The following is a 23,429-nucleotide window of genomic DNA, read 5'->3' as shown; positions in this document are numbered from 1 at the left end:
TGAAACAGAAAGTACATATTGATCATTATCAATACCACATGCAAATTAGGATGTTCCTGAAATTTTATGACCACTATGCATTTTATCTTTTTGTTTAAAAGAGTTTTCTATTTTATCCCATGAAACCTTGCATTCATGTGCTTTATGACTACCTTTTTTATCACATCATTTACAATACAAGTGGTGCCTATCATTTTGGTTGTCATGTTGGGAGTAGCCTTTGTCATGTGCACATTCTCTTCCTCTATTCTTCCGTTGACCTCTATCATTTCCTCTATCACAACGACTGTCTCTAGAAGAGTTATTGTTAGGAGACTTGCCTTTTTGGTGAGCAAACAAACATTTTCACCAATGTTATCAATTTTTTTCCAAAATCTTTCTCACATTCTGCCAACTTGTCAACCAATTGACCAAAACTGATGATCTTCAATTGGTTGGAAGAAGTGCCTTTATGAAAGCAGTGAGATAAATATCAACTTTCACACCAGCAGCATCAACATCTTGTTTTATGACTTGAAATTTAGAAGGCAAACTCATGACATCTCCTTTCTTCAATTCAAGTTTAAATAATTTCAATTGTAACTAAATAAACTCCAATTCAGAATGAGAATCATATGGATCTCCCAATTTTTGAAGGGCATCCAAGCAAATTTACACCCTTGTATGTGTCTAAACAGATCTCCATTGATAGGAACTCTAATCAAAGCCAAAGCTTTGAGTTTTTATATTGCCATATTTCTATCTCTTTAACTGAGTCGTGTTGTAGGTTAGACATCTTCATCACAAATATTACACCATAAATCATTGAAAATGAGACTGTTTTCTATTTTTCTATACTATTTCTATCCAATTATCCTTTCTAGTTAATGTTTCCCCAATCATTGATACAACAGATTGCATTGTGAACTGTAAAAAAATGCACACAGCTTGCACAGTTTGCGGAATCAAATTTATCTATTAATTTTTCTTGCTTAAGCAAGATAAAAGAATCTCTGTGACAAAAGATAAATAACAGAAGATTAATTTGATTTCACCTGAATCAATTTTTTCCGTGTCATCTTAAGCAATTTCTGTAGCAGGGGCAGTCAGTTACCATGCGCCAGAATATCCTTTTGTGGGCAGTTAAGAGAGAAGATGAACATTTCTTTTAAACTTCGAAGAGCCTCTTTTGGAAATTATAAGCAGGCGCCAAATTTTGATATTAACAGGCATTGTCTCCTTTTGTTGTAATGGACACTTTATGAATTGGCAACTGTTAGGGGGAATGTAAATCCTGTGCTCTGATACTGTCAGACCAGGAGTTACGAACGGAACAGGAAAAGGCACAAAACATTATTATTTAATTTAAACTTGAGGATAAATTTAAAGGCAGTGAGAAGACACTTAAATTGCCTGAACAGAAAACTGCTAGAACAAACAAAAAATTGAAAAAGAAACTAAAACCCGATGATTAATACATTAACAATAAACGCCATGCAACTATCCAGTAACAGAAACAAATTGGTAGCAGTATATTAAGGGTATGTATAACTAATTTACAGAATGCAGGTATTGCGATGGCCATAAAAAATTTACAAACTGAGTAGAAGATGCAGATACAAGTCTATGGCTATAACACACCAAATTTCTGCATTATATATGTTAGGTACAGTGAAATTTTGCATTTAGACAGTACAATTTTCTTAAACTCTTAGTAAATCATTCTTTGGACTCTCTAAATCAATAATGGATCACATATTTTTAAAATATAATACAAAATTGGGCATCATGGAATAGTCCATAAGATTCTAGTAGTATACCACTCTAAACGAGAGCCTATCACAATCCCTATGAGAGAGGCGATTATATACAAAAACGATTAGAACTTCTAAACATGGAATTTGGGATTATTCATTGTTCACATTTACTTGCCTGGCTTAGCTCTGCTTTCAATTTCTATAGATGGTTTCTTATTGATTTATTTTCACAAGGCATTAAATATTGGCCATTGTGATGCATCTGTTGTATGTAAATAATCCAGAATATCAAGGAGAGGATCACACCAACTGATATAAGTGCCAGCCCAATGTATACCCACTTAGTATGTAGCTGAAGATGAGGACAATAGAAATGAACAATTACTGTGAACATCTCATGCACAAACTTGCAGTCAATTAGGTCTAAAAGAAATGGAGTGAAATGTTTCAGTCCATAACTAACATTGACTGCTGCCACTAGTTGTGCATATAGATCTGGTGTTAATCTACCAGGTGTAATACAAACACCATTGGAAATAGTGCAAATATAATTTTTCCAGACCTGCAAAGAGCATCTACATACATCAGAACCTAATTATCGTGTGGGAAACATGTGCTGAATAATGCGAAAACAAGGGAGTCTTAAGAAATATTTAAATATAAATACCTGAGATGCACTCGTGAAATTTGCTACACACTGCTGCTTATTGTGTATCAAATGAAATGGTCTACAGAGCTCAGGTAATTGTGGACCAGATTGGTTGTAATAAGCAGGATTGTTTGGTGGTACATCTGCATTTGCAACATTACCTATCACTTGGTTAACAATATTCAACAAGTCGTTGGTGACTTGTTTGCTTCTATACAATGTTTGATTTGTTATGGATTGATTTACGCAAGAAAGAATGTGATCAATATTAGTATATGCAGTGGGATTGACCGCCCATTCTTCCATGGCCACACAGGTATCAGCAATAGCACTGGAAAGAAAGAAAAATCAAGATAACTTAGTCTCATGTTTTGCAAAGCATAAACATTTTGCAATTAATTTGTCAAAAGAGAATCAAGTGAACAAATTAGGTTCTCTTGGCCACGCAAACTAGCATACATTAAAAACCCATGGTAATGCTTAGTTAAAGATAGAGAAGGATAATAAAGGCCTTAGTTTATTTGTATGGGAGATGAAAATAGAATTGTAAACTTTTTTTTTTGTAGAGTAGTTTTTGAATCAATGACAATAGTAATAAATAAATGTCATCTAAATTTCTAAGTATTAAAAATGACAACGTAAACTATTTAGCATCTAGCACATATCTAGAATTATCAAAACTTCTATCTGCAAGAGCAATAGCAAGATTGTTAGAGGTCACATCTGGGACATGAAACAAAGGGTTTTGTCTCAACATGCATATGTTATTTACTAAACAAGGAATATTTATACATGCGCATACACTTGGGGCATAGCACATATCTTCATTTATTCATGCAACCTCGTAGCAGAAAAGAAATTGGAATGAAAAGTCAATTAATGTCCTCTACTAACTAGAAATAGTTTGACGTACTGTAGATATATCATATAATGCACAGCTGGTAAGGTCAGGGGAGTGCTCCAAGCATCTCCAAGACAACAATTTTATAAGGAGAAGCGACAAATGAGTAAACAAGAGAAGAAAGCTAAGACATCACTAGTTGAGTGTCTTCTTACAAGTTAGTCCAAGCATAGGCTTCCTCTTTCTAACACTTGCTCTTTTATGTTTTTGTATCCAGCTCAGCCTGATGATGTTATTCCCAAACTACATTTCCTTTTTCTTCTATTTCATGCATATTCATATGGTAATCTCATTTCCATATGTTAAGCTTGAAAAATATTACTAATAAAATTGAGAGAAAATAGCCTTTGAGTAGGAACAGAGAGACAAGAACTGAAGCTGAAAGACTGTGAATGAAGGCTCTCGAATCTGAGGATGAGGGGAGGAGTCACTGGACTATGGAAGCACTCCTCTCCTAAAAGAGGAGAATATCACTTGTGTGACCCTAAGGTTGCTTGGCCTCTTTTCTGAGATGAAATGTATAGTATTTCCAACTTTTTTACCTGAGGGGCCTGTCTATTTTGCTTTTGGCTCTCTTGAATTGCAAAGATAGTTGCTTTGCAGAATCTTCAGCTTCTCTTTTTTTGTCAGAGCTTGTCTTTCTTGTAATTTAGATTTTTTTCAGAACTGTGTGGCTGATTTTGGCTTTTTTGTTATGGGTGAGGGTCCCCATAGATTCCCTCAGTTTACCTATAAAAATAGAGAGAAGAATTATTCGATAAGTCATTTCTCATTGTTATGTTTATCACTGCTATCTTCTCTTTTCTGGCAGAATAGTATGACATATGGTCTTACTAGAATTCTCTATTCAGTGTCACTAGCCCTATCTCTCCTAAGTCCTAACAAACAGGCTAGGATTTGAAATAAAAGTGACACAAGAAATGTAGGCATTAAAGCTGAACATTAATATGGAATGCACATAAATAGAGTAGCAATATGTATAGAGTCTATAGACAGAGACAATGATTTTTTTTTTCAAATTCTAATATAAACATCATCACAATTTACTGGATCACAAAAAATAAAGAAATATTAATGGAATATCCTCATCTTGTGTCTGTTTTGTGTATGGTTGCCAATTAGAACCAGGCCTTACATACATAATAATCTAGCAGTAGAATTTGGATGGAGATCCCAGCTCCATTATCCACACCCCACAGATATGGGATCACTGTGGGAGTAGGTGGTATAGTTGATCCCCATGGCCCCATTAACAACTACTTCAAACTAAAAAACCAAATTAACACTAACGTTCGTAATTTCAACACCATAACACAAAGGCAATGAGACTACTTTATTATGTTTTATTCATTCTTTTTTTTTCCTTTAGTAGGGGCATATGCCATTTACAATGATAATGACAAAGTACATGCTGTGATATAGATTTGCAAGATCTTTGATAGTTAACCACCAACTCTTTTTTGATCAAACTATCTGTTGACGTGGCTAAAATCGCGGAACTACGACTTCATCCGGCCAACGCAGAATAGAATGCTAAGTATCCTATCCGCTCTTGAGATAAGGAAATCCCTAATGCTATTTTAAATTGATCAATGGGGGATGACCTCAAGGTTTCGGCTGCCAGGTCTTGACTGCAGATAGCTCAGCAGTTGATGTGTTTTGCTGGAAACACAAAGGGGACTTACGGTTGGACGGAATTGGTTTTGTATAGGTTCCCTAAAATCTTACAGTCTTATTTCATCTAATTTGCTTTTAACTTGATGCTGCTTCAGCTTGACTTGCGGGTTTCTTTTTTAAAAAAGGGAAAAAAGGGGGGTAAGGATAGAGAGTAATAAGAACGGCTAGCTAATCTTAACTAAGACAACATATTTGAACACATAGACGGAAATCTTAAAATAACCAGAAATTACGAACTTTGAATTTTCAAGCTGCTGAATAAAAATGCTGGACTTCTACACCCATTCATTCAAATTTAACAACCGAACTTAGCATAAAATTGGGCTCAAACTAACCATGTAGAGGGAATAAAAATCAATTATTTCCCAATGGTATGAACCGAGATTTCCATCAAAGACATGCATAAACAAACTGTCTGAAAATTAAATACAGTTGCATAAATTTAAAAGAGGTGGAGAAGAGGACCATGCACTCACAGTAAAAAGGACACATCTTTAACATCCATTAAAATCTATATATATTTTGCCAGAGTTTTTGCAACAATCTTTTTTTTTCTGCCTAGAATAAAGGAGAAATTAACTCCTTTATATAGAGTTCTCAAAATGGATGGATGGCCAAGATTAAACTTAGACAAGTGCGCCAGATTCATCCTCTAAAGAAAGCTGCCCATACCCATAAATGGGATGCAAAATATCAGCAACAACCAAAAGGTAACCAATAACTACCAAACATAAAGCTGCTCCAAAAAGTGCACTTGCACGGAGCTCGAAATTTACAATAACTTTGGTAGTTGGGAAAGAAACTTTATGTCTGAAAAAGTGCACTTAAATTTTAAAAGAAAATATATTTTAGGAAAGCACTTTTTCCTTCCCCTTAATGGATTTTTTCTCCACAAATTCGTCCTCTTCATGCAGGTAACCTTCCCAAATGTCCCGGTGTGCTGCACGTTCCTCCCGAACGTACTCTTGGAATTTTATACAAATGGGAAACAATTCCTCATTAGGAGGAAAAGGAGGATTGCGCATTTTGAACTTTGTTCCTTCAAGATTAGATTCGACTATCCCTAGTCGCTTGCGCCAATCCGATTGCTGATCCTCGAAGCGCAATATGTCTGAATGCAACTTGCTGATGCACTCTCTGTCCTCCACAGAGTATGCAGTTTTACCGGGCCTCAACCTGGCATCCCATCTTGACAATACATCTACATCCTTAATGGCATCCATCCAACCAATGACCAGGGCCTTATGAACATCTTCACCGCCATTTTCAATATGGGATAGGTCCATCTCACATTCCTCCTGTATCCTCTTAACAGTAGCCGCCATGTCCATCTTCATGCAAACAATCCAATACCACTCAATGAAAGTATTGATATTATGGGGATTTAGGATAGACTGGATTGCTAGAACCCAAGCGTGAGTCCAAAAAAGGGCTCTCATGATTGGTTGAGCTAAGGCAACCACCTCCTGGATTTTGGCGTACTCCTCTTTTACCTCCAACATTTTGATCTGTGTTGCTTGTATTTCCATTGCTACTTCAAATACATCACCAATAATCTTCTTTCCTTTCCTTTTAGTGCTCTGGACCCACTCCCTGACGGCCATGGCAGTGTCACGCACTTCTTCAAATTCAATTGTAGTCTTTTGTGCCAGTGCCAATGGGGAAACATGGGATTCAGAGGCATGCTGCAGCGATTTCAACAGGTGATCAATGTACCCTTCGGCTTGCTTAGCACGAACTTGGTACATATCTCTCTCAGCGGTCATTTCGTCGAGCTGTCTGAGCATATTCTGCACAGCACCTCTGAATTCTTCCCTCTCCTGCTCTTTGGTGGCTCGCCCTATTGGGATGGTCGCAACATTGTAATCAGCCAATGCAATCTGATCTATTGGTTTATCTGCAGGTGGGGTGGAAATATGTATCGTGTCGTTCCTTTGCTCATCTTTAGTGATCCTAGAGTAAGTCTTTGGCTTTTTCTTGCCTTTGGATTTTATTTCTCCTATTTGAGAAGATATCCACCAAGTTAATTGGTGGATTGACAGCTGCCTTTCGCTGTGCACGAGCAATTAGCCAGTCCTGAGGGATGGTCTGTCCAGATGTAATTGCCAGATTCCCATTCTGTTCCTTGGAGGCCTTAGTTGACTCACTGTCTACCTGCAATTGATCGGTCATAGAAGGAACGGATGCAGTATCCAATCCCTTAGTCATGGCTGAGTTCTCTCCTACCTCACTGAACAACTGTCGAGTATCCTCCTGTAATGGTTGCTCTTCAGTTTTGTTGGGTTCTTGAGTCTCATCCCCTTTCTGTTCTCCCTCAACAGTGGTGTCATCCTTGTCGCCGCTATTCAGTTGCAACTCATGCCTACTTCCCTGTGTGAGCTCATGCTTGCTAGTCTCCTGATCAAGTGCAATCTCTCCCTCTTCAACCTGATTTCTAGGTTCATCAGGGCCAATTACCCTTACCTCTGCTTCTTGCTCACTTTGTGTTTGAGGATTATTTGCCTCAAATGCAGCAAGATCACACTGTGAAGGCGGAGTGGGTATGTGGTTAAGTTCAACCACACCATCCTCTGAACTGGGGTCCCTGGATGATGAAGTAACCTCCGGCCTTCTGATGGGGATCTTTTCTCTCCTTGTTCTTTTTGATGTTCGAGTCCCTCTATTGGCCCTTGCTTGCTTTCTTTCTCTTCTTTTCAGGTTTCTCAACCTCTTCCTTTGGCACGATTGAGGTTCCTTCATCGTCTGAAGACTGGGAATCGAGACTACCCATTAGATTGTATGTGAATTGGGTCCCTTCATGGGCCAGTCTCTCAATTTGTTGGGATAACCAGTAATTGATATACCTCCTTTGAGCTTCCATCACTGCCTCAAAATCTGTGATTGGGTCCTAAGTCCAATCAATGCCTGGCAAGAGGTTCTTGACTGCCTCAAATTCTCAGACTTGCAAGCAATTTCCATAGTCCATCACCTGATCTGGGACCTAGCGGTACTCATAAAGCCGCATTTGTTGAACACTCAGCCTAGAATATTCACGCTAACGGACCTCAAAGTCATCAGAACAGTTGCTCCAATAGTCCTCTATCGACGCCTTGGCCCTGTAGTGCCTACCATAGGCTCTTTTTGCCAAATTATCACGATCAAAGCATTTCCTAGGGAAATGTTCCTGTAAGCCATAAGACGCCAATTCAGCAAATGACTCTTCAGCTTGCACCGAATTTTTGAAATGTGCATCAAGAGTACCCAAAATCATGAGGAAGGTGAACCCGGATTTCTTCTTATCTCTGAGTAGACTGCCTGCTGGGTGTGTCTGTCTTGCTACCTCCATGAGGACTATTTTATCTAATGGATAGCGCGGAAGCCGGAATGGTGTTCCCTCAAAGCTTTCTATTCTGATGTAAGTGAACCTGGGAAACTGGATGAACCACACACCATATCTCTGGATTAGAGTAATAGCCTTCTCTAAGAGCTTTATATGCAATCCTCCTTGCATTAATCTGACCAGGCGCATTGTAAAGGCATCATTAACACGCTCATATTGACCAATTGCATATGCAATGTTATTCTTTTCTCTTTGGGCAACGTCATAATAATGCAGCTGAGGGTAGAATTTGTACACCTTTACCTGATTCGGCCCATTCCGGATCTCACCTTCCTTAATTAACCTCGTCAACGGCTGGTGTCGGGCAAACATGTAGACCAAGTAGGAAGTCATGGCAAAGTAATTTTTTACTTCAAGCTCAATCAACTGTGTATGGATATTGTCGCTGATGATCTAAGCCCAGTCGAACTTAGACTGATGAAAGTATTGTCATTGATGTCAAAAACAAGATGAATCCAGAATATTAATAATACATTTCCAGAATATCTTATCATCAGCACATCAGCAATACATCAGTCACAAAAGCAGATCGAATCCTCTCAGACTTATATACAGGCAGCATACAACATTTTGAAATATACAGGTTCTATTAAAGACTCGGATTTATATATATACACCTACAACACTATATATATCTTGCTGGCAGCTTAGTTGTATTGTACAGTTCCAGACTGTATTATTATACGGTATTATATAATATGATTACATTAGCAGAATATAAAAATATTGTTGCAGATCCGGATGCAGAGGATTGAAGACGTATATCCACAGTGTGATGGGTATGTCCAACATGATCAAATACAACGATTCCATAATACAGGGTGCTGGGCTATACGAGATGATATGGTACGTGGCTAAAGAATGAAAGGAAACTGATTAATATTTGCCATACAAACATAGTAGACAGTGGTTCAGTATATTCACAAAGCCAGTATGACTATATACGTACAATGTATTAATGATAACTATATTCCATATCCAGCATGGCATACAGAATAACTATATTCACACAGAATGACTGCAAATGTCACACAAAGCCAGTATGACTGTATATATTCAGCACGTCACACAAAATTCACACAGAAAATACTGACCAATATGATTACATACATCACACAAAGCCAAGACCAAAGGAGCTCGTAAAAGTTTTTGAAGACATATACAGTGCTGTAATAAGAGACAACTTTTTGTCAATTCCCAGCAGTAATAAGGTTATTGATTATTGTTTCCCAGCATGATGTAGTATCGAAACATTTATAAATTTTATAAGTATCGAAAATACTTATAGTAGACCAAACTTATGATCACTTCCAAACAAATCATATTCAGTCTAACCGATAATTATCAATAAATTGGTAATAGTTAGTGAGGGGTTGCAAATATCAACCATTGCTATGATTCGATGGGAAAATAAAAAACTTGTTAAGAAGAGACGTGTTTGTTAAGGAAATGTTTATATCAAAAGGTTACGCTCTTTTAAAAAGAGGTATAGGAAAAGATATAAATATAGATTGATTGAAGGATGTACCTTTTTTTAATATATGAAACTATACGTTGCTTAAAATCTGGAATTTATGATAAGGAGGCAGACCACAGAAGAAGTAAATTTCAGGTGTATAAAGAAGAGTGGATATGAATTAAGATAAGGAAGTATATGCAAAGTGTATGCGTAAGAAGATAATGAAATAATTCTGTAAAAAAAAATACTGAGAGGATAATACCAAAATCAAAAAGGGCTCTCAGACTACATGCTGATAAAATAATCAAAAGAAGATACTGCTGTGTTTAAAGTACAAATCAGGCTGAGAGTATATAGATCAGTCTCTTGTGAAAGAGTAAATGGAAATAAATAACAGACTTAACTGAAACTGTGGGAAGTCCATCTATAGGCATTTGAACAGTTTTGGAGAAAGTCACAATCAGATCTACACAGCAGAGTCATGACAGAAAGTAGAGAAGTCATTCATATCAGAATTAGGTATTGAGGTTGGTGCCTCAAATTTGTGAAGTTGGTGCTTCATATAATAGAAGTTAGTGCTTCATTTTGCAGAGGGTTGGTGCTCATAAATCAGTGGGAGTCGGTGCTTCCAGTGGGTTGGTGCTCACAAACAGAGTTAGGGGTTGGTGCCTCCAGTAGGTTGGTGTCTACATACATTGTAAAAGAAGAAATATATATATATAACATTCATTTTAGTGGTTTTCTCCCGCATTGGGTTTTCCACTCAAAATTATTGTGTTCACGTGCATAACTATTTTTCAGTGATTGATTCTATCATATAAAATATTGAATTGGCAAAAAGTTTCATTATACTGATTCACCCCCCCCCTCTTGGTATAACTGTGTGCTCTTCATAGACTTCCCAGCGAAGACCTGCTCAGTAAAGTAGAATATCCATTCCACAAAAAGATTAGATTGAGGAAGTCCCATGACCCGGCTGAGTAAGGTAACCATATCACCATACTCGTTGTGAAAATCACTTCTGGGGGTCTTTTTACTGATTCTAATGCTTGGGGGTCTTCTTTCTTTGTACCATTCTTCGTTTATCAATGTTTTTGCATTTATCAGGATTCATGGCATAAGCGACCTATGCCTCATCAATAGTTGTAGCAATGGGATTATCTAGAAATGGGATATCAAATGCCTCCCAAGGGCTTCAGGCGTGAAGTCAGCTAGTACCATCCCCTCTAGCACCACTAATCTGGTTTCTGGTTGATAAAGTTTAACAGCCTCAACCACTAATTCATAATTTTGCACGACCAGAGGGAAACTAGCTACCTAAGCAATACCACTCTCCATCATTCGTCTGGGCCTGCCATAGGTGTTTGGAGAGTACACCCTGTTCCTGAACTCTTGGATATCTATGTGGCCCAAGTCCGTGTCTCCTATGTTCTCCCATACACTCTGGACCTTCGACTCCCTAACTCCCCCCCATTGGTATTGGTACTTCATTTCCTACACAACTCGACATGGATTACGAGACGAGATAAGGCAACCAAAAGAGGTTAGCCAAAACAGAGGACGGCGCTAGTGCTTAAAATTAACAATCAACGAGGAAATCGGAATTTGAAAATATTGCTAAAAGCATGACATTTCAATAAATAGAGCCTGATCATCTGGAAACTAGATGCTATTTGAACCTGAAAATCAGGTTGCTTTTGTTTAACTATTGCTGCTTGGAGCGGATTTCAAAAATGCTACTTGATCGATAATGGCAGAAAGTTGCCAACATTCTGACTTGCAACTCAGTGTTTGAATATTTTGATGATTGCTGATCTTTCGAAAATGTACTTGGAAAAGAGTTATTCTAGTTCAGACTTGAATTTCCAAAATATCTTTTTAAGTCTGAAATTCCAGTCTAAAGGTTGATTTCCCTAGCTGGTTGTTGTTGCATGCTATGCTTGATGTTTCTTAAATCATAACCTGCAAAGTTTACTCTTTCACCTTACACTCTAACCCTTGTCTAACCATCATGGCCATTTTGCACAAATTTAATGACTTAAAGGAGAAATCCGAACTTACCCAGTGGAAGAGCTTTGCCCAATGTAAAATGATCTTCGGCCAAACGCTGATGTTTGCGATTTTGGAATCCCTGGACGCTCTGGTGAATGAGAGGATAACCCCGTGCTTTTGTAAAGACTTCGGTCTGGAAGAAGCGCTTGCAAATTTGACCCCCTCCGTTCTACAATTTGAACACCCCTCTCTTGCAAAACTCGGTCTTAAAGAGGTTTTCGGGAGAACTCGTGCGACTATGGAGATTTCGGCCAAGAATGACACTCAAATTTCGGAGCTAAAATGCCCTCTCTTGTGCGATTTCTTCAAATTGGGAGACTTGGGCGATTTTGCAAAGCTTTTTATCTCTTTTTGTAATTCGGCTAACTTAGTCGGAATAGTCTCCTTTGTGAGAATTTTAAACATTAAATTGCGAGACTTTCTGACATTTTCTCCTTTGCATTCACCCTTCGCCTTGCAATTTAAATTAAAAAACACCCTTTCTCTTCATACGGTTCATGATTCAACCTTCTCTTTACAAACGGGACCATGCTTGACATTTAACACGAACTTCTCAGGACTTAAGGAAGTGGGCAGGCTTACTCTCCTGTAGGATCATCTCCTCATACTTCCAACTGCTGCATCTCCTTAGCGAATAAAAATCAAAATTTCCCACACCGGGGGTGAGACGAAAACCAAAATAAAGGGGGACCCTGTCGGTGACGGGGAGTGTGTGCAGAGCACAACACTATCTTCTTTAGGTATAGTGGAGGTAGCAAAGGAATAAGCTTAGAAGATAATGCTGTGAATTTCTGGTCCAAACCTAGAATAGTAATGAATTTCAAGAAATCTTTGCTCATAACAAAGTATGATAGGTTGACATGACTCTAAGGCTCCCAATTTTTTAACGTTTGATTACCAAAGCAGTTACCTACCATTCATATGAACTAAGAAATGGCTGATCTAGGATAAGTCACTCAGATTGTAAGAAGAGGAACAACTCTTCAACTTAGATTCAACAATTTCAAGAATACACAAAGCAATGTGACAAATGATGAGAGATCAAAACCTAAGGGTACAGAAATTGAACAATATATAACATAATTATTTCTTCTTAAGTAATTACTTTTGTGTTAAGGTAGAATTGATAAAAAATATTGAATGCATATGCTTAGTAAGTTGTCCTTCTTGCTAAGTTAGTTTACCCCACATGTTTGGATAAAAATACTCGTGTTGGTAAGTAATAGTTATGTTGGATAGAATTAGTATAAATAGAGGGTTTTGCTAGTACAAAGGGTATCCATGAATTTTAATGTATTGAATAGTGCTCAAAGGAGGCTGCCCCCTTGAAGAGGCCAATGATATTTTGTGATATTGTCCATTGTGTTCTTGTTAATTTATTGCAAAAAGAAACATCACATCTAGTATCAAAGCTCTTTCAAGGGCCATGTTTTACTGCACTTTTTTTCCCATGTAGCACCTTACACAATTTCCTATTTTATGCTCTCACCTTTCCCTCTCAAGACATTAGTGATCCAAAAGTAGCTATAGAGTTATGGAATTGAACAATTGCCTGAAAATTGTCCTTTTTTTCCTTTGCTAGTAGTTACTTTTTGGTTTTTAACTTTTTAGGGTAGATACTCTATATCAAGAGTTCTAAAATATCATAGAAGAGTTTTCATTGTAGAAAAAGCCAGATTTGTAATAGAAGTTCTAGTGAAGGTCAAAGGGGTTAAACTACCAAACCATGTCATTATATAGCCTTTGTTTACCATCTTGTGCTTCCACATACCCTTAGGTATATTGGAAAACCCCTTAGGATTGTTCAAAACCTAGCATTAGGAGGCCATTGTTGTTTGCCCCTATGATGAACTAGTAAGCAATTAGCTCCAAGAAGTTACTCATGCCATACTAGATCCCTCTAGATCTATATGTTTGTATGCTCACAAACTTGACAAATCACCCTTTCACGTATTCTCTCTTCCCACCCCAAGCTTTTTGGAAGATGGAGAAAATCACCACTAGCACCTATTGTTTTTGGTATTGGTAGAGAACTATTTATAGAGACAATATTCTATAGGGGTGTTGTAGCAAGAGTAGATACCGATCAATAATTGTAAAATTGAGAGCTCTACTATAATTTTGACAACAAATTTCGCTTGAAGGAATTTGAAATTGAAAAAAAAATTATAATATTATTTTTTTCCATGTGTTTGATAGTCTCATTTCAATCCTTGTTTCAAGTTGATCATTTGGCATTTACTCTAGCACACATTTTTAGGCCACCTCAAGACCCCTTAAATGACGACTTGTTCTAAGGAAATGGATGGAACAATAGCAATAAAACTAGAGGAATTTGACTCTTGTATATGTTCCTTCAATGATGGACAAGCCCAAATATTGGAAATTGTAAATGGAAAAACTTGTCATGACTAATCCCATGAACACTCTAACACTCATAAATCTAGCTTCTACTCTAGCCACCTACCTTACAGTCCAAAGCTTGATTTTGCTAGTTTCCATGGCATAGACCTTACTAGTTGGATCTACTGAGCTAAACAATATTTCACTCTCCATAACACTCCTTGGGGCAATATGGTCCCTATTGGCATATTATTCCCCCTTGTGGTTCATCAACTATTAGGCTAATTACCCTCAAAGATACTTGTTGTGATGTTTTCACACATCACCCCATTGCAAATGGGGACCCCCTACTTTTTAGGTCCTTTTGGTCTTTTGGTTTTGGATTTTTAGGTCTTTTTGCAGAAGTCCCTTCAGTCTCCTTGGTTTGAAAGTGTTTTTGATGAAATTTGATCAAGTCTGCAAGTGCTTTTGATGAAATTTGATCAAGTCTGCAAGTGTTTTGAGCAAATTTGACTAAGTCTAAAACTTGTTTTGCTTAATTTTAGGGTTTTGCCCCTTCAGACTTAGGTTTGAGGTCATTTCCTTAGGGTTTTTGAACATATGAACATTGTAATGAAGCCAGGACCCTTCAAGGAAGTTACCAGTGAAATTTGACTGAATTCTAAGCACTTACTATTTTTAGTAAGTTTCACTGCATCCCAAATTGGCCTATCTTTGCCAAAAATCAAACTTACTCCTTTTAGTAGTTTTTATTTTTAGTAAGCTTCTATTTTTAGTAAGTGTCACACTGTCCTGGTTTGCCCTAATTTGAAGTTTGGAAGTACTTACTATTTTTAGTAAGTCTATTTTTGGCAGGTCCATCTTAGGCAATGGTCACGACATTGAAGGCAGAACAATCTTGAAAATCTTTGTCTAAATCCGGAAAGTTGAAAAAGTAGACAGATGGTCAGAAAAAGCAGCTACGTATAAAGTTCTTTCTTGAAGTGGAAAAGCATGAAAAATCATTCTAAGGCAAATAAATCTACTTCATTCCAGTAATAGCATCCAAATCTGGAAAATGAGCAAAAATATCTAAGGCAGGGAAGAATTTCTATATTTGTCATCTTTATCAAAAGGCATATCAACTCAGGATTGGGCGCCAAATTAGGGAGGTGAAGGAATTTTCTTCCAAAGGCAAATATCCAACACATAGTGGAAATTCCGCCCAAGGAAAAGCAAGAAATATTCAAAATCTTCCACATCATGAAATTAGCGCCCAAGTCTTGGTGAGAGCGCCAAATTGGGGTCATGGAGGAATTTTCCTCCAAATGTCAAATTCCCGCATGAGGTAGAAAATGTGCTCTTGGATGGAGATGGGCGCTAGAGCATGGTACAGTTGGAATTTCCTCCTCCAAACCAAAATCCTCCACTACATGAAAATACCGCCCAAGCAAGAGGAAGGGTGCCAGAACAGGGTCTAGGAGGAATTTTCCTCCAAAGTCCAATTTCCTCACATAGGTGAATTAGCGCCCAAGTTGGAAAGGGAGTGCTAGAGAGAGGTAAGGGAAGAATTTTCAAAATTCCAGAATCCTCAAGGTAAAAAATGCTCCCAAGGATAAGAGAAAGGAAAATGTGGAATTCAAGGGTTAGGAAAAAATTCTAGATTTCAAAAATTTCTTCCCAAGGAGAAAATTACACCCAAGATAATTCCAAGAAAGTGAAAAATTGACTAAGTGTTCAAAATTCCTTCCTTCAGGAAAAAATTCTTGGAAAATGTGAAATTTGACTAAGGCATGAAGAAATTCCTTCCTCAGTGGTAAAGTAGAATGAAGGTCAAGATTGGGCACCAAAATGAGGTTAAGGAGGAATTTTTCTTCCACATCAAAAATTCCTTCACCATGGAGAAAATGTTCTCTAGGCAAAAAATGGGCGCCAAAATGACATCAAGGAAGAAAAAGTCTAATTTTCTAGAATTCCTCCACTTCCTAGCAAATGCGCTCCAGGACAAGTAGAAAATGCAGAAACATGATGTAGGAGGAAAATTTCAAAATTTCAAAAAAATTCCTTCCTTGGGGAAGAAATGCGCCCAAGGTGAAGAATTTCAAGGCACGAAGAAAATTGGTTGTGTGGGAATTTTCTCTCTCTAAGACTTAGGACAAGACAAAATTCTTCGAGCATGAAAAAAGTAGTCAATTGATTGAAAATCTTTCTCCAGGATGAGGTATGCACGAGAACACAAGAAAATTCCTTTAGGACAAAAATCTCTCTAGAGAGGATTTCCTCTCTCCAAGAATTCTGGATGTTCAAGAATCCTTCAGAAGTGGAAAAGATTGTCAAAATTCTTCCAAGGCAGGAAAATCTTCCAAAATGTCTTTTGTGAGGCCAGAATGGAAAGATTCTTGTAAGGGATGAGTTGGCGACATGCAAAGATAATAATTCGTATTAATGAAGAACATCTCGAATAATTATAAAAGTTCCTATGACAGCGGGGTCCATTTGCATGTTGAGAATAAATCTCCTTGAAAGTTATAATTTTGTCTAAATATTCTTCGAAGTGTGCGTAAGTCGCCTTGGATTACCAACAACATCACCACACGAGCTTATATCCACATAAAGTTGCTAGTACGTAATCAGAACCTTGGAGTCATCGTATGATCTTCTTGCAATCTTAACATACATTTGACTTTGATCAAGAGAGGATAAGGTAGTCATAGGGAAACTTTATTCTGTGTTGGGCACGATCACAAAACGCATGTCAACAATACCCTATATGGGCCACTTTACATTGTTTTGCCTTTGCCCCTTGCGCAGATTCTCTTGTTCATGCCTTAGCCTAAAACCCAAGTTGAAAATTCCCAAGAATCAGCTTAGTGTCTAAATATTTTGAGTCTTCCATCTGATAGAAGATCCAAACGAGTACCAAAAATTGTAAGTTTGAAGAGGAATAGATCAAAATTGGCCAAGTTATGGCCAATCAGAGGTTTTAATGGTTCTAGGAACTGTTGTCGGCACCAATAGGTTCTCAGTCCCCTTCTGCCTATTGACTTTTCCCTAATGAGGTGGAAATTGCCGATTTGGAGGAAACTATGGCACGTGCAAGTTTCAAGCACCATCATGAAGAAAGGTTTAATGGGTGCTTCCAATTTCACTATAGCAATTTGAAGGCAAATTTTAGCCAAGTGTGAAAATGTCGAAGGTACCAAAGGTTCCAAGAACCATTGGAACCATCGATGATATTCTTAGTTCTATGTTGAGTTCCAACTGCCTACTCTAAGGAGCGCTGGCGCAAAGGAGAAGAACAAGGACAAAGGAAAAAAAGAACCAAGGTGCCAACATGAAAAGAGCTAAAGAAAAAGGCCAAGGCACAAAAAAGAGAAATTTGACTAAGTATTGGCGTGTCAGGAGTTTCCGGAGTTCTCGGAACTATTGGAACCACCGATGGCACTCCAAGTTCCTTTGAAACCCCCTATTGTGTTTTCACAACTCACGCTCCATTTTCTCACTTGAAAATGGGGACCCCCCTTCTTTTCTTTTGTGCCTTGCCTCTTCCTTGTTTTCGTTTCTTTCTTTCTTTTCTTTTCCTTTATTTTTCCTTGTTTCCTCCTACCCTTATTCAGTCTTTTGATGATCAGGGTTGGGTGTTTCTTGTTCCCTTTTGGGGGATAGGTAGCCTCGATCCCCGACCCTCACTATTTTCCTAGTGTTGGTCTTTAGGTGTTGGGGATAGTGTGTCCCCAACCCTCGATGCCCCTTTGGGGGATCAAGCATCGAGGGTGCCAGGTGTGCATATCTCTATGTACACCTGACATCCCCGACCCCCAAACTCCAAAGGGGCGCAACCCTACCTACCACTCGAGGTACATTCAATGCACTTAAGGTCTATAAAAAGGCCCAAGTCTAGGGCTCATTTTCTCATTGTGTTTTGTTGGTTTTGTGTTGTGCTTGAGCTTTGTTCGGAGGTTTTGTGTGATAGAGGTGTTGCATATCATGTGGGATAGATTAAGCCACCCCTAGGGCTCATCATGAGAATAGTCGAGCTTCAAGTTTATCAATTGTAGGACCGGATGTAGGGTTTTTGGTGTCTTTTTTTCTTCTTTTCATTTTTTTGTTCTAGTATTTTTTCTTTGTTTCTCTGTGTTGTCTAGGAGTTCTTTGCACCACCTCACTTCATCTTTTGTTTCGTTTCCTTGGTGCAGCCTCGTAGATGTTCCACTCCCCATCTTTCCATAGTATGAAGGATGTGTTTTAGGGTCCTCTTTCTTTTGGCCTAACATTTCTTTTCATAGTTGTGTGTGCCCTACATTTTGGAGTTTTGTTTTGACCTAGCTAGGGTTGGGTGAGAGAACATTGGAATGCCCTTGCCTTCTTTGAGTTCAATTTAAGATAAGTTTTAGGTGTACAAATCAAATGCAATACAACATTTGAAATTTAATGACTAAACTTCAAGTCCAAATGGTTAGACTCAACAATTCGACCCACATTCTAAGGCTAAAGAGATACCCATCGGCCCTTAGGGTTTAGAGATACGAAAGCCAAAGTAGGTTGGGAATGTGAGGTCCCCGAACCCCGATTGAACTGTCCCATAGCCTTCGGGGATCAGGGATGTTACATCGCTAATACCCTAAGAGGGCATTGGGGATGTGTTTCCCGCGACCCCTGAAAACCCTATATACAAAGGTTTGAGTGGGGGGATTGAGGATGTGATACCCCCAACCCCCAAAGTCTTGGTTCCATATTTCTATGTGGGGATCAGGGGTGTCATATCCCCAAGCCCCAAAAAGAGGACTTGGTTTTCTCAATGAGGTTTTTGAATAATTAGATAGGAGTGTGTTAGTTGTTAATCTTAGTTCTACTTTTAAGTTTGAATCTTCAATAAAGTGCAATAGGTAGCTAAAACTAAAAATTGTCTTTTTCCATAATGATATAATGCTAGCTTGGCTTGTTTCTTAGCAGAATCGGTGATGTCTTAGGAGAAAGTGGTACCCATGAAGTACAAATTCAATGGTCACCGCCCTCTGACCAAGTTGGTCTCAGTGGACAGAAATGTTAGTGATACTGATCTAGGACACATAGACCTACAAGATTTCTTAAGGAGGATTTCGAATCCTAATGGTTGGACGGTTTGGGCTACATCCTTGGTTCATTTAGGATTGGTACTAGCTAAAGGATTCCTTGTCTCCCTGCAATCTCTATACTTGGTGCTAGCTTGTGCAATGAACTACGAATCAAATGAGAGAAGAGTCTATGGCCCGTTAGAATAGATTATCTTGGATATCTCTCTTGACGCAATTGAAAATGTGTTTCACATCCCTCGGCCTGACCAATATGCCAAAGTTACAGTGACACAGGGAGAGCAATAGTATGCTGCTAAAAAGAATCCAATAGCATATATCAATGACCAATTATTTGAAAGTTCAAGAAAGGGCTTGCAACTAGAACAAATCTAGGTGATCCATAGAGCCTACTTACATATAGATGCAAGGGATTATGTTACTCTTTTGAGTAGAGTGGTCAGCTTACTGGATAAAAAAGAGCTCAAGCCTTGGATGCTCTTATTCATAAAGACAATTGCAACCAAAAAGGAGTTCACTGATTGGGGTAGGATGATAAGTGATAACTTGGATGAGCAACCGATTAGAGTGAAAAGTAAACCTAAATTCTACATGACATCCTACTTGGTTTACCTACTAGTTGCTTCAGCTACCTACCCCGGACATAAGAAGATAGGGTCACTCACTGACCCAAACATGAGTGTACAATCATTATCCTCAATTGACTTTGGAGAGGAGCATGAATAACCACTATACAGTCAATGAATTTTTTTGTGTTTTCTATAATAAGGACGCAAGGAGATTTTGCTAAAAGATTATCACCGGATGTCGCTGCTGAAATCCAAAGGTTTGAGAGCTACTTCATTCAGTTCAAGACACTCACATACATTAGAGTAGCAGGTTGCACTGTAGCTCCAAACAAAGTTGCCCCAGTATCCATGTGATAGACTAATTGTCTTAGATCTCTGCAGATAGGCGGTTGATACTCATACGCTGGTAGTCAAAAAAATTAAGACTTGCTTTTAGTTGTTGATAAGAGTTGGTGCTCATGCTTGCTTAGAAATGAAGGCAGCCAAGAACATAGAAGCTACACTATTAGATTTTTCTTTGAGACCCTTGCAAATAGAAAGAAGCAAATTTGATCCCACTGGAACATTTAGCAAGGTGATCAGATCTCATTTTAAACATGTGCCAGATATTGAAGATCATTGAGCCAACTGTGTAGACGAACATGAAGTAAGAATAAGGGATCATTGCAGGTTGGACCTAGACTTGGCAAGTCAAGTAGAAAATATGTGGATCCCAGATGAGCCTCAGGCAAAGGATAGTGAGAATAGGTTGCACCTAATTTACAATAAGAAGAGGATCTTTGACATTCCTATCCATAATGTGGACGATAATTTAATAGAGCCTGAAGATATGCAGTTATAGGCCCAAGATGGTATATATTGGACTAATGAATGGATTTGTCATCCTTATGACATGCTTCCCATCTTCCAGGTTGAAGGAAAGCCCCAATAGGAGCAAGCAAGCATCTCTAAAGGAAAAGGGGTGCCTTCTACCTCAAAGAGGCCACCTCCTCCAACTCATCCAATGGGCTATGCTAGAGAATTCACTGAGAAAAATCCACTCAAGGTGGCAAATGAAGGTCAGTAAGGGAACTCAAGAGGCACCTTCCACAAGTGTTGAACCGCCTAAGAAGAGGAAGGAGATTCTTTCTCTTGCTGCTGCCACTACTGCAACTTATGGTCCACCCTCAATTCACCAAAGGACTACATCTGCCAGGGCTAATGAAAAGACTAAAGAAGTCTTTGAGGATACTCGAGTTGTTTGTAAAAGGTTGAAGAAAGGACCACCTCCCATTAGAACAATAAAAGATTGGTCAGAAGAAGAAGCAGAAGAGGAAGGCCCACAGTTGCAAAGAAAGAAGAGAGAGAGGGTAGAAACACCAAGTGTAGAAGAACAAGATGCTCCCTCTACTCAAGCCAAAGAGGCAATCCCTCCTCTGCAGAAGACCGCAATAGATCAAGGAGAGGTTCCACCTCCATCCTTCTTAGTCAATGTGTAGGAGAAAGGCAGTTGAGCAATAACATCAAGATTCCATTGACATTGAGGATGATGAAGAAAAAGTAGGAGGAAATGGTATCCCGAAAGCTCATGAAGGGGAGAAAACAAAAGGATTAGAAGAACATGTAGTTGAAGAAATCCTTGTTGAGGAGAATACACAAGAACCCAACTTGCCACAAATGAATGTGGAAATTGAAGAAATGGAAAAGGATGCTGAAGCAGGAAGAGTTGTTGATACAACAACTGATATGGATGCTTTGAACCAAGAAAGTGAAGAATCTTTGTGCTCTATGCTAGGAGGAGGAGATACAAATGAAGAAGGCAATCAACTGAAGGATGAGCCTCCACACATCAGTAAAGAACATCAAGAAGAAGAGCTTCCGAAGAATAATCAACAAGAAGAAATCCACAAAGAACACCGAGAAGAACTCCCAAGAGATAGCCATGAAGATGAAACTTTAGAAGAACATCATGCAGATGAAAGCTCTGATACTATTTGTAATGTCCCCTATTAGGGGATAGCCTAATTTCCAATAATTAAACACATCTCATCATACTTATTATATTTTATTATGCATTTGTTAGCTCTAGGGAACAACTAGCATACATCATAGAAGGGATAATCAACATAGCCAGGTCTAATCCCTAATCAATCCTAATGATCAATCTTAGCGGATATAGGGAAGTATCTTTGTTAGGGCGCTAGAAAACCATCCTCCACAAGTAGTGCCTTTTTATGATTTAACATATGCCCATTCCACCGAAGGTCTTATCTACCTTGTGAGGTTTTGACACTGCATTTCCCTAACAACTCCACATCCAATCATCCATGTGGGGCAATAGGTAAAGATTAAGTAATTGGGCTATGAGTATGCTAACTTCTCATGTATTATGAATATATATGAAATTGAGTATGACTGTCATACATATTGCAGTCTATATTAATATTACTATTAAATTCTGCATAAAAACATTACCAGGCTTCAGATATTAAGCATTACTGCCTGTAACTTAATAACAGTTCTCATCTGATCTGATCAATGGTGATGTCCCTGGATGCTTTTGATAACTTTCCTTTATATCTCTCAATGTGAGGGAGAGGTCACACCTCTTCATCATGTGCGCCCTTTGGCAAGAGACACACCCTTTCCACCATTAGCAACCTTTGAAAGGGACACAACATTTCACAATCAGTTCTGCACTTCTTATGTAAATCAGATCTGCACTTCTGATTCCCAAATTATGCCCCCGAAATGAGGTTCTCTTCTCCCTTTTATATCTCATGTTTGAGGGAGTCACAACTTTTTATTTCATGTCTTCTGACCATTCATTAACTTAATTAAAATTAAATTATATTAAACTATATTCTTTTATATTTTAACTTAATTTTTAGTATTTTAATTTTATTATTATTATTTATTTTTAAATTCTATTTCAAAGTGGGGACATTACACCAAGAGCAGCAACATGATGAAGAGCATAAACAAGAGTTAGGCCAAAAAGTAGGAAGTGAATTCCCCTCATAACAAGATAAAGAACAAAATTTAGAACAACCTCATGATGAGAGGGAGGGTAATGAAAATGAGCAAAGGACAGGTAATAGAGACAATCTTGCTAAAGATCATCCTAAGACAAATGAAGAATAGAGATTAAAGGTTAGAAATCACTCTGAAATTGTGTCAGGAACAACCCCAATGTAGTTACCAAGAACCTTTGAACAAAGGCAAAGGAGGTATAAGGAAATTGACAAAGATGACTTCACAATGTTTGAACAAACATTTAAAACTTCGGAACCAAAGAAAAAGTTCGCAAACTATTAATTGTCACCACTGATGCCTCTGGCCATCAAAAGGTCCAGATTGTTGTACCATTAGTAGATAAGCCCACAAATGGAATGGAAGCACAAGATTACCAAACACAAGAAATAGATTTGGATGAGCAAAATAAGGAAGGGGAGAAGCATTCTTTGAGGCAGGCGATAGACACCATCTTCCACAGATTGGATAAATAAGAAGATAGTAAGGAATAATTAAAAGCACAAATTAGGTTATTCAAGAAATATATTAGCCAAATCACGGGGCCAATAGATTCAAGTGCTCCCTTTACCAGCATGTAGTCCACATTTGCACATGGCAT

General features: G+C 38.2%; 1 protein-coding gene across 1 annotated transcript in view; it reads right to left on the bottom strand.

Annotated features, from left to right (window-relative positions):
* Nucleotides 1–1,688: 1,688 nt before the first annotated feature.
* The window catches only part of LOC131046212 (uncharacterized), an 80,601-nt gene continuing 58,860 nt past the window's right edge, over nt 1,689–23,429 (bottom strand). Inside the window, exons 8-9 of the mRNA XM_057979898.2 lie at nt 2,404–2,716; nt 1,689–2,298 (exon numbers count right to left, since the gene is read on the bottom strand). Of these exons, the coding sequence (XP_057835881.2) occupies nt 1,936–2,298; nt 2,404–2,716 (676 nt within the window). The 3' untranslated portion in view covers nt 1,689–1,935. The remainder of the gene's footprint in view (nt 2,299–2,403; nt 2,717–23,429) is intronic.

Source organism: Cryptomeria japonica, chromosome 2, assembly GCF_030272615.1.
Source record: "Cryptomeria japonica chromosome 2, Sugi_1.0, whole genome shotgun sequence".
Taxonomy (NCBI): Eukaryota; Viridiplantae; Streptophyta; class Pinopsida; order Cupressales; family Cupressaceae; genus Cryptomeria; species Cryptomeria japonica.
Note: the sequence above shows the minus strand (reverse complement) of the source record. Positions and strands in the feature narration are given on the sequence as shown.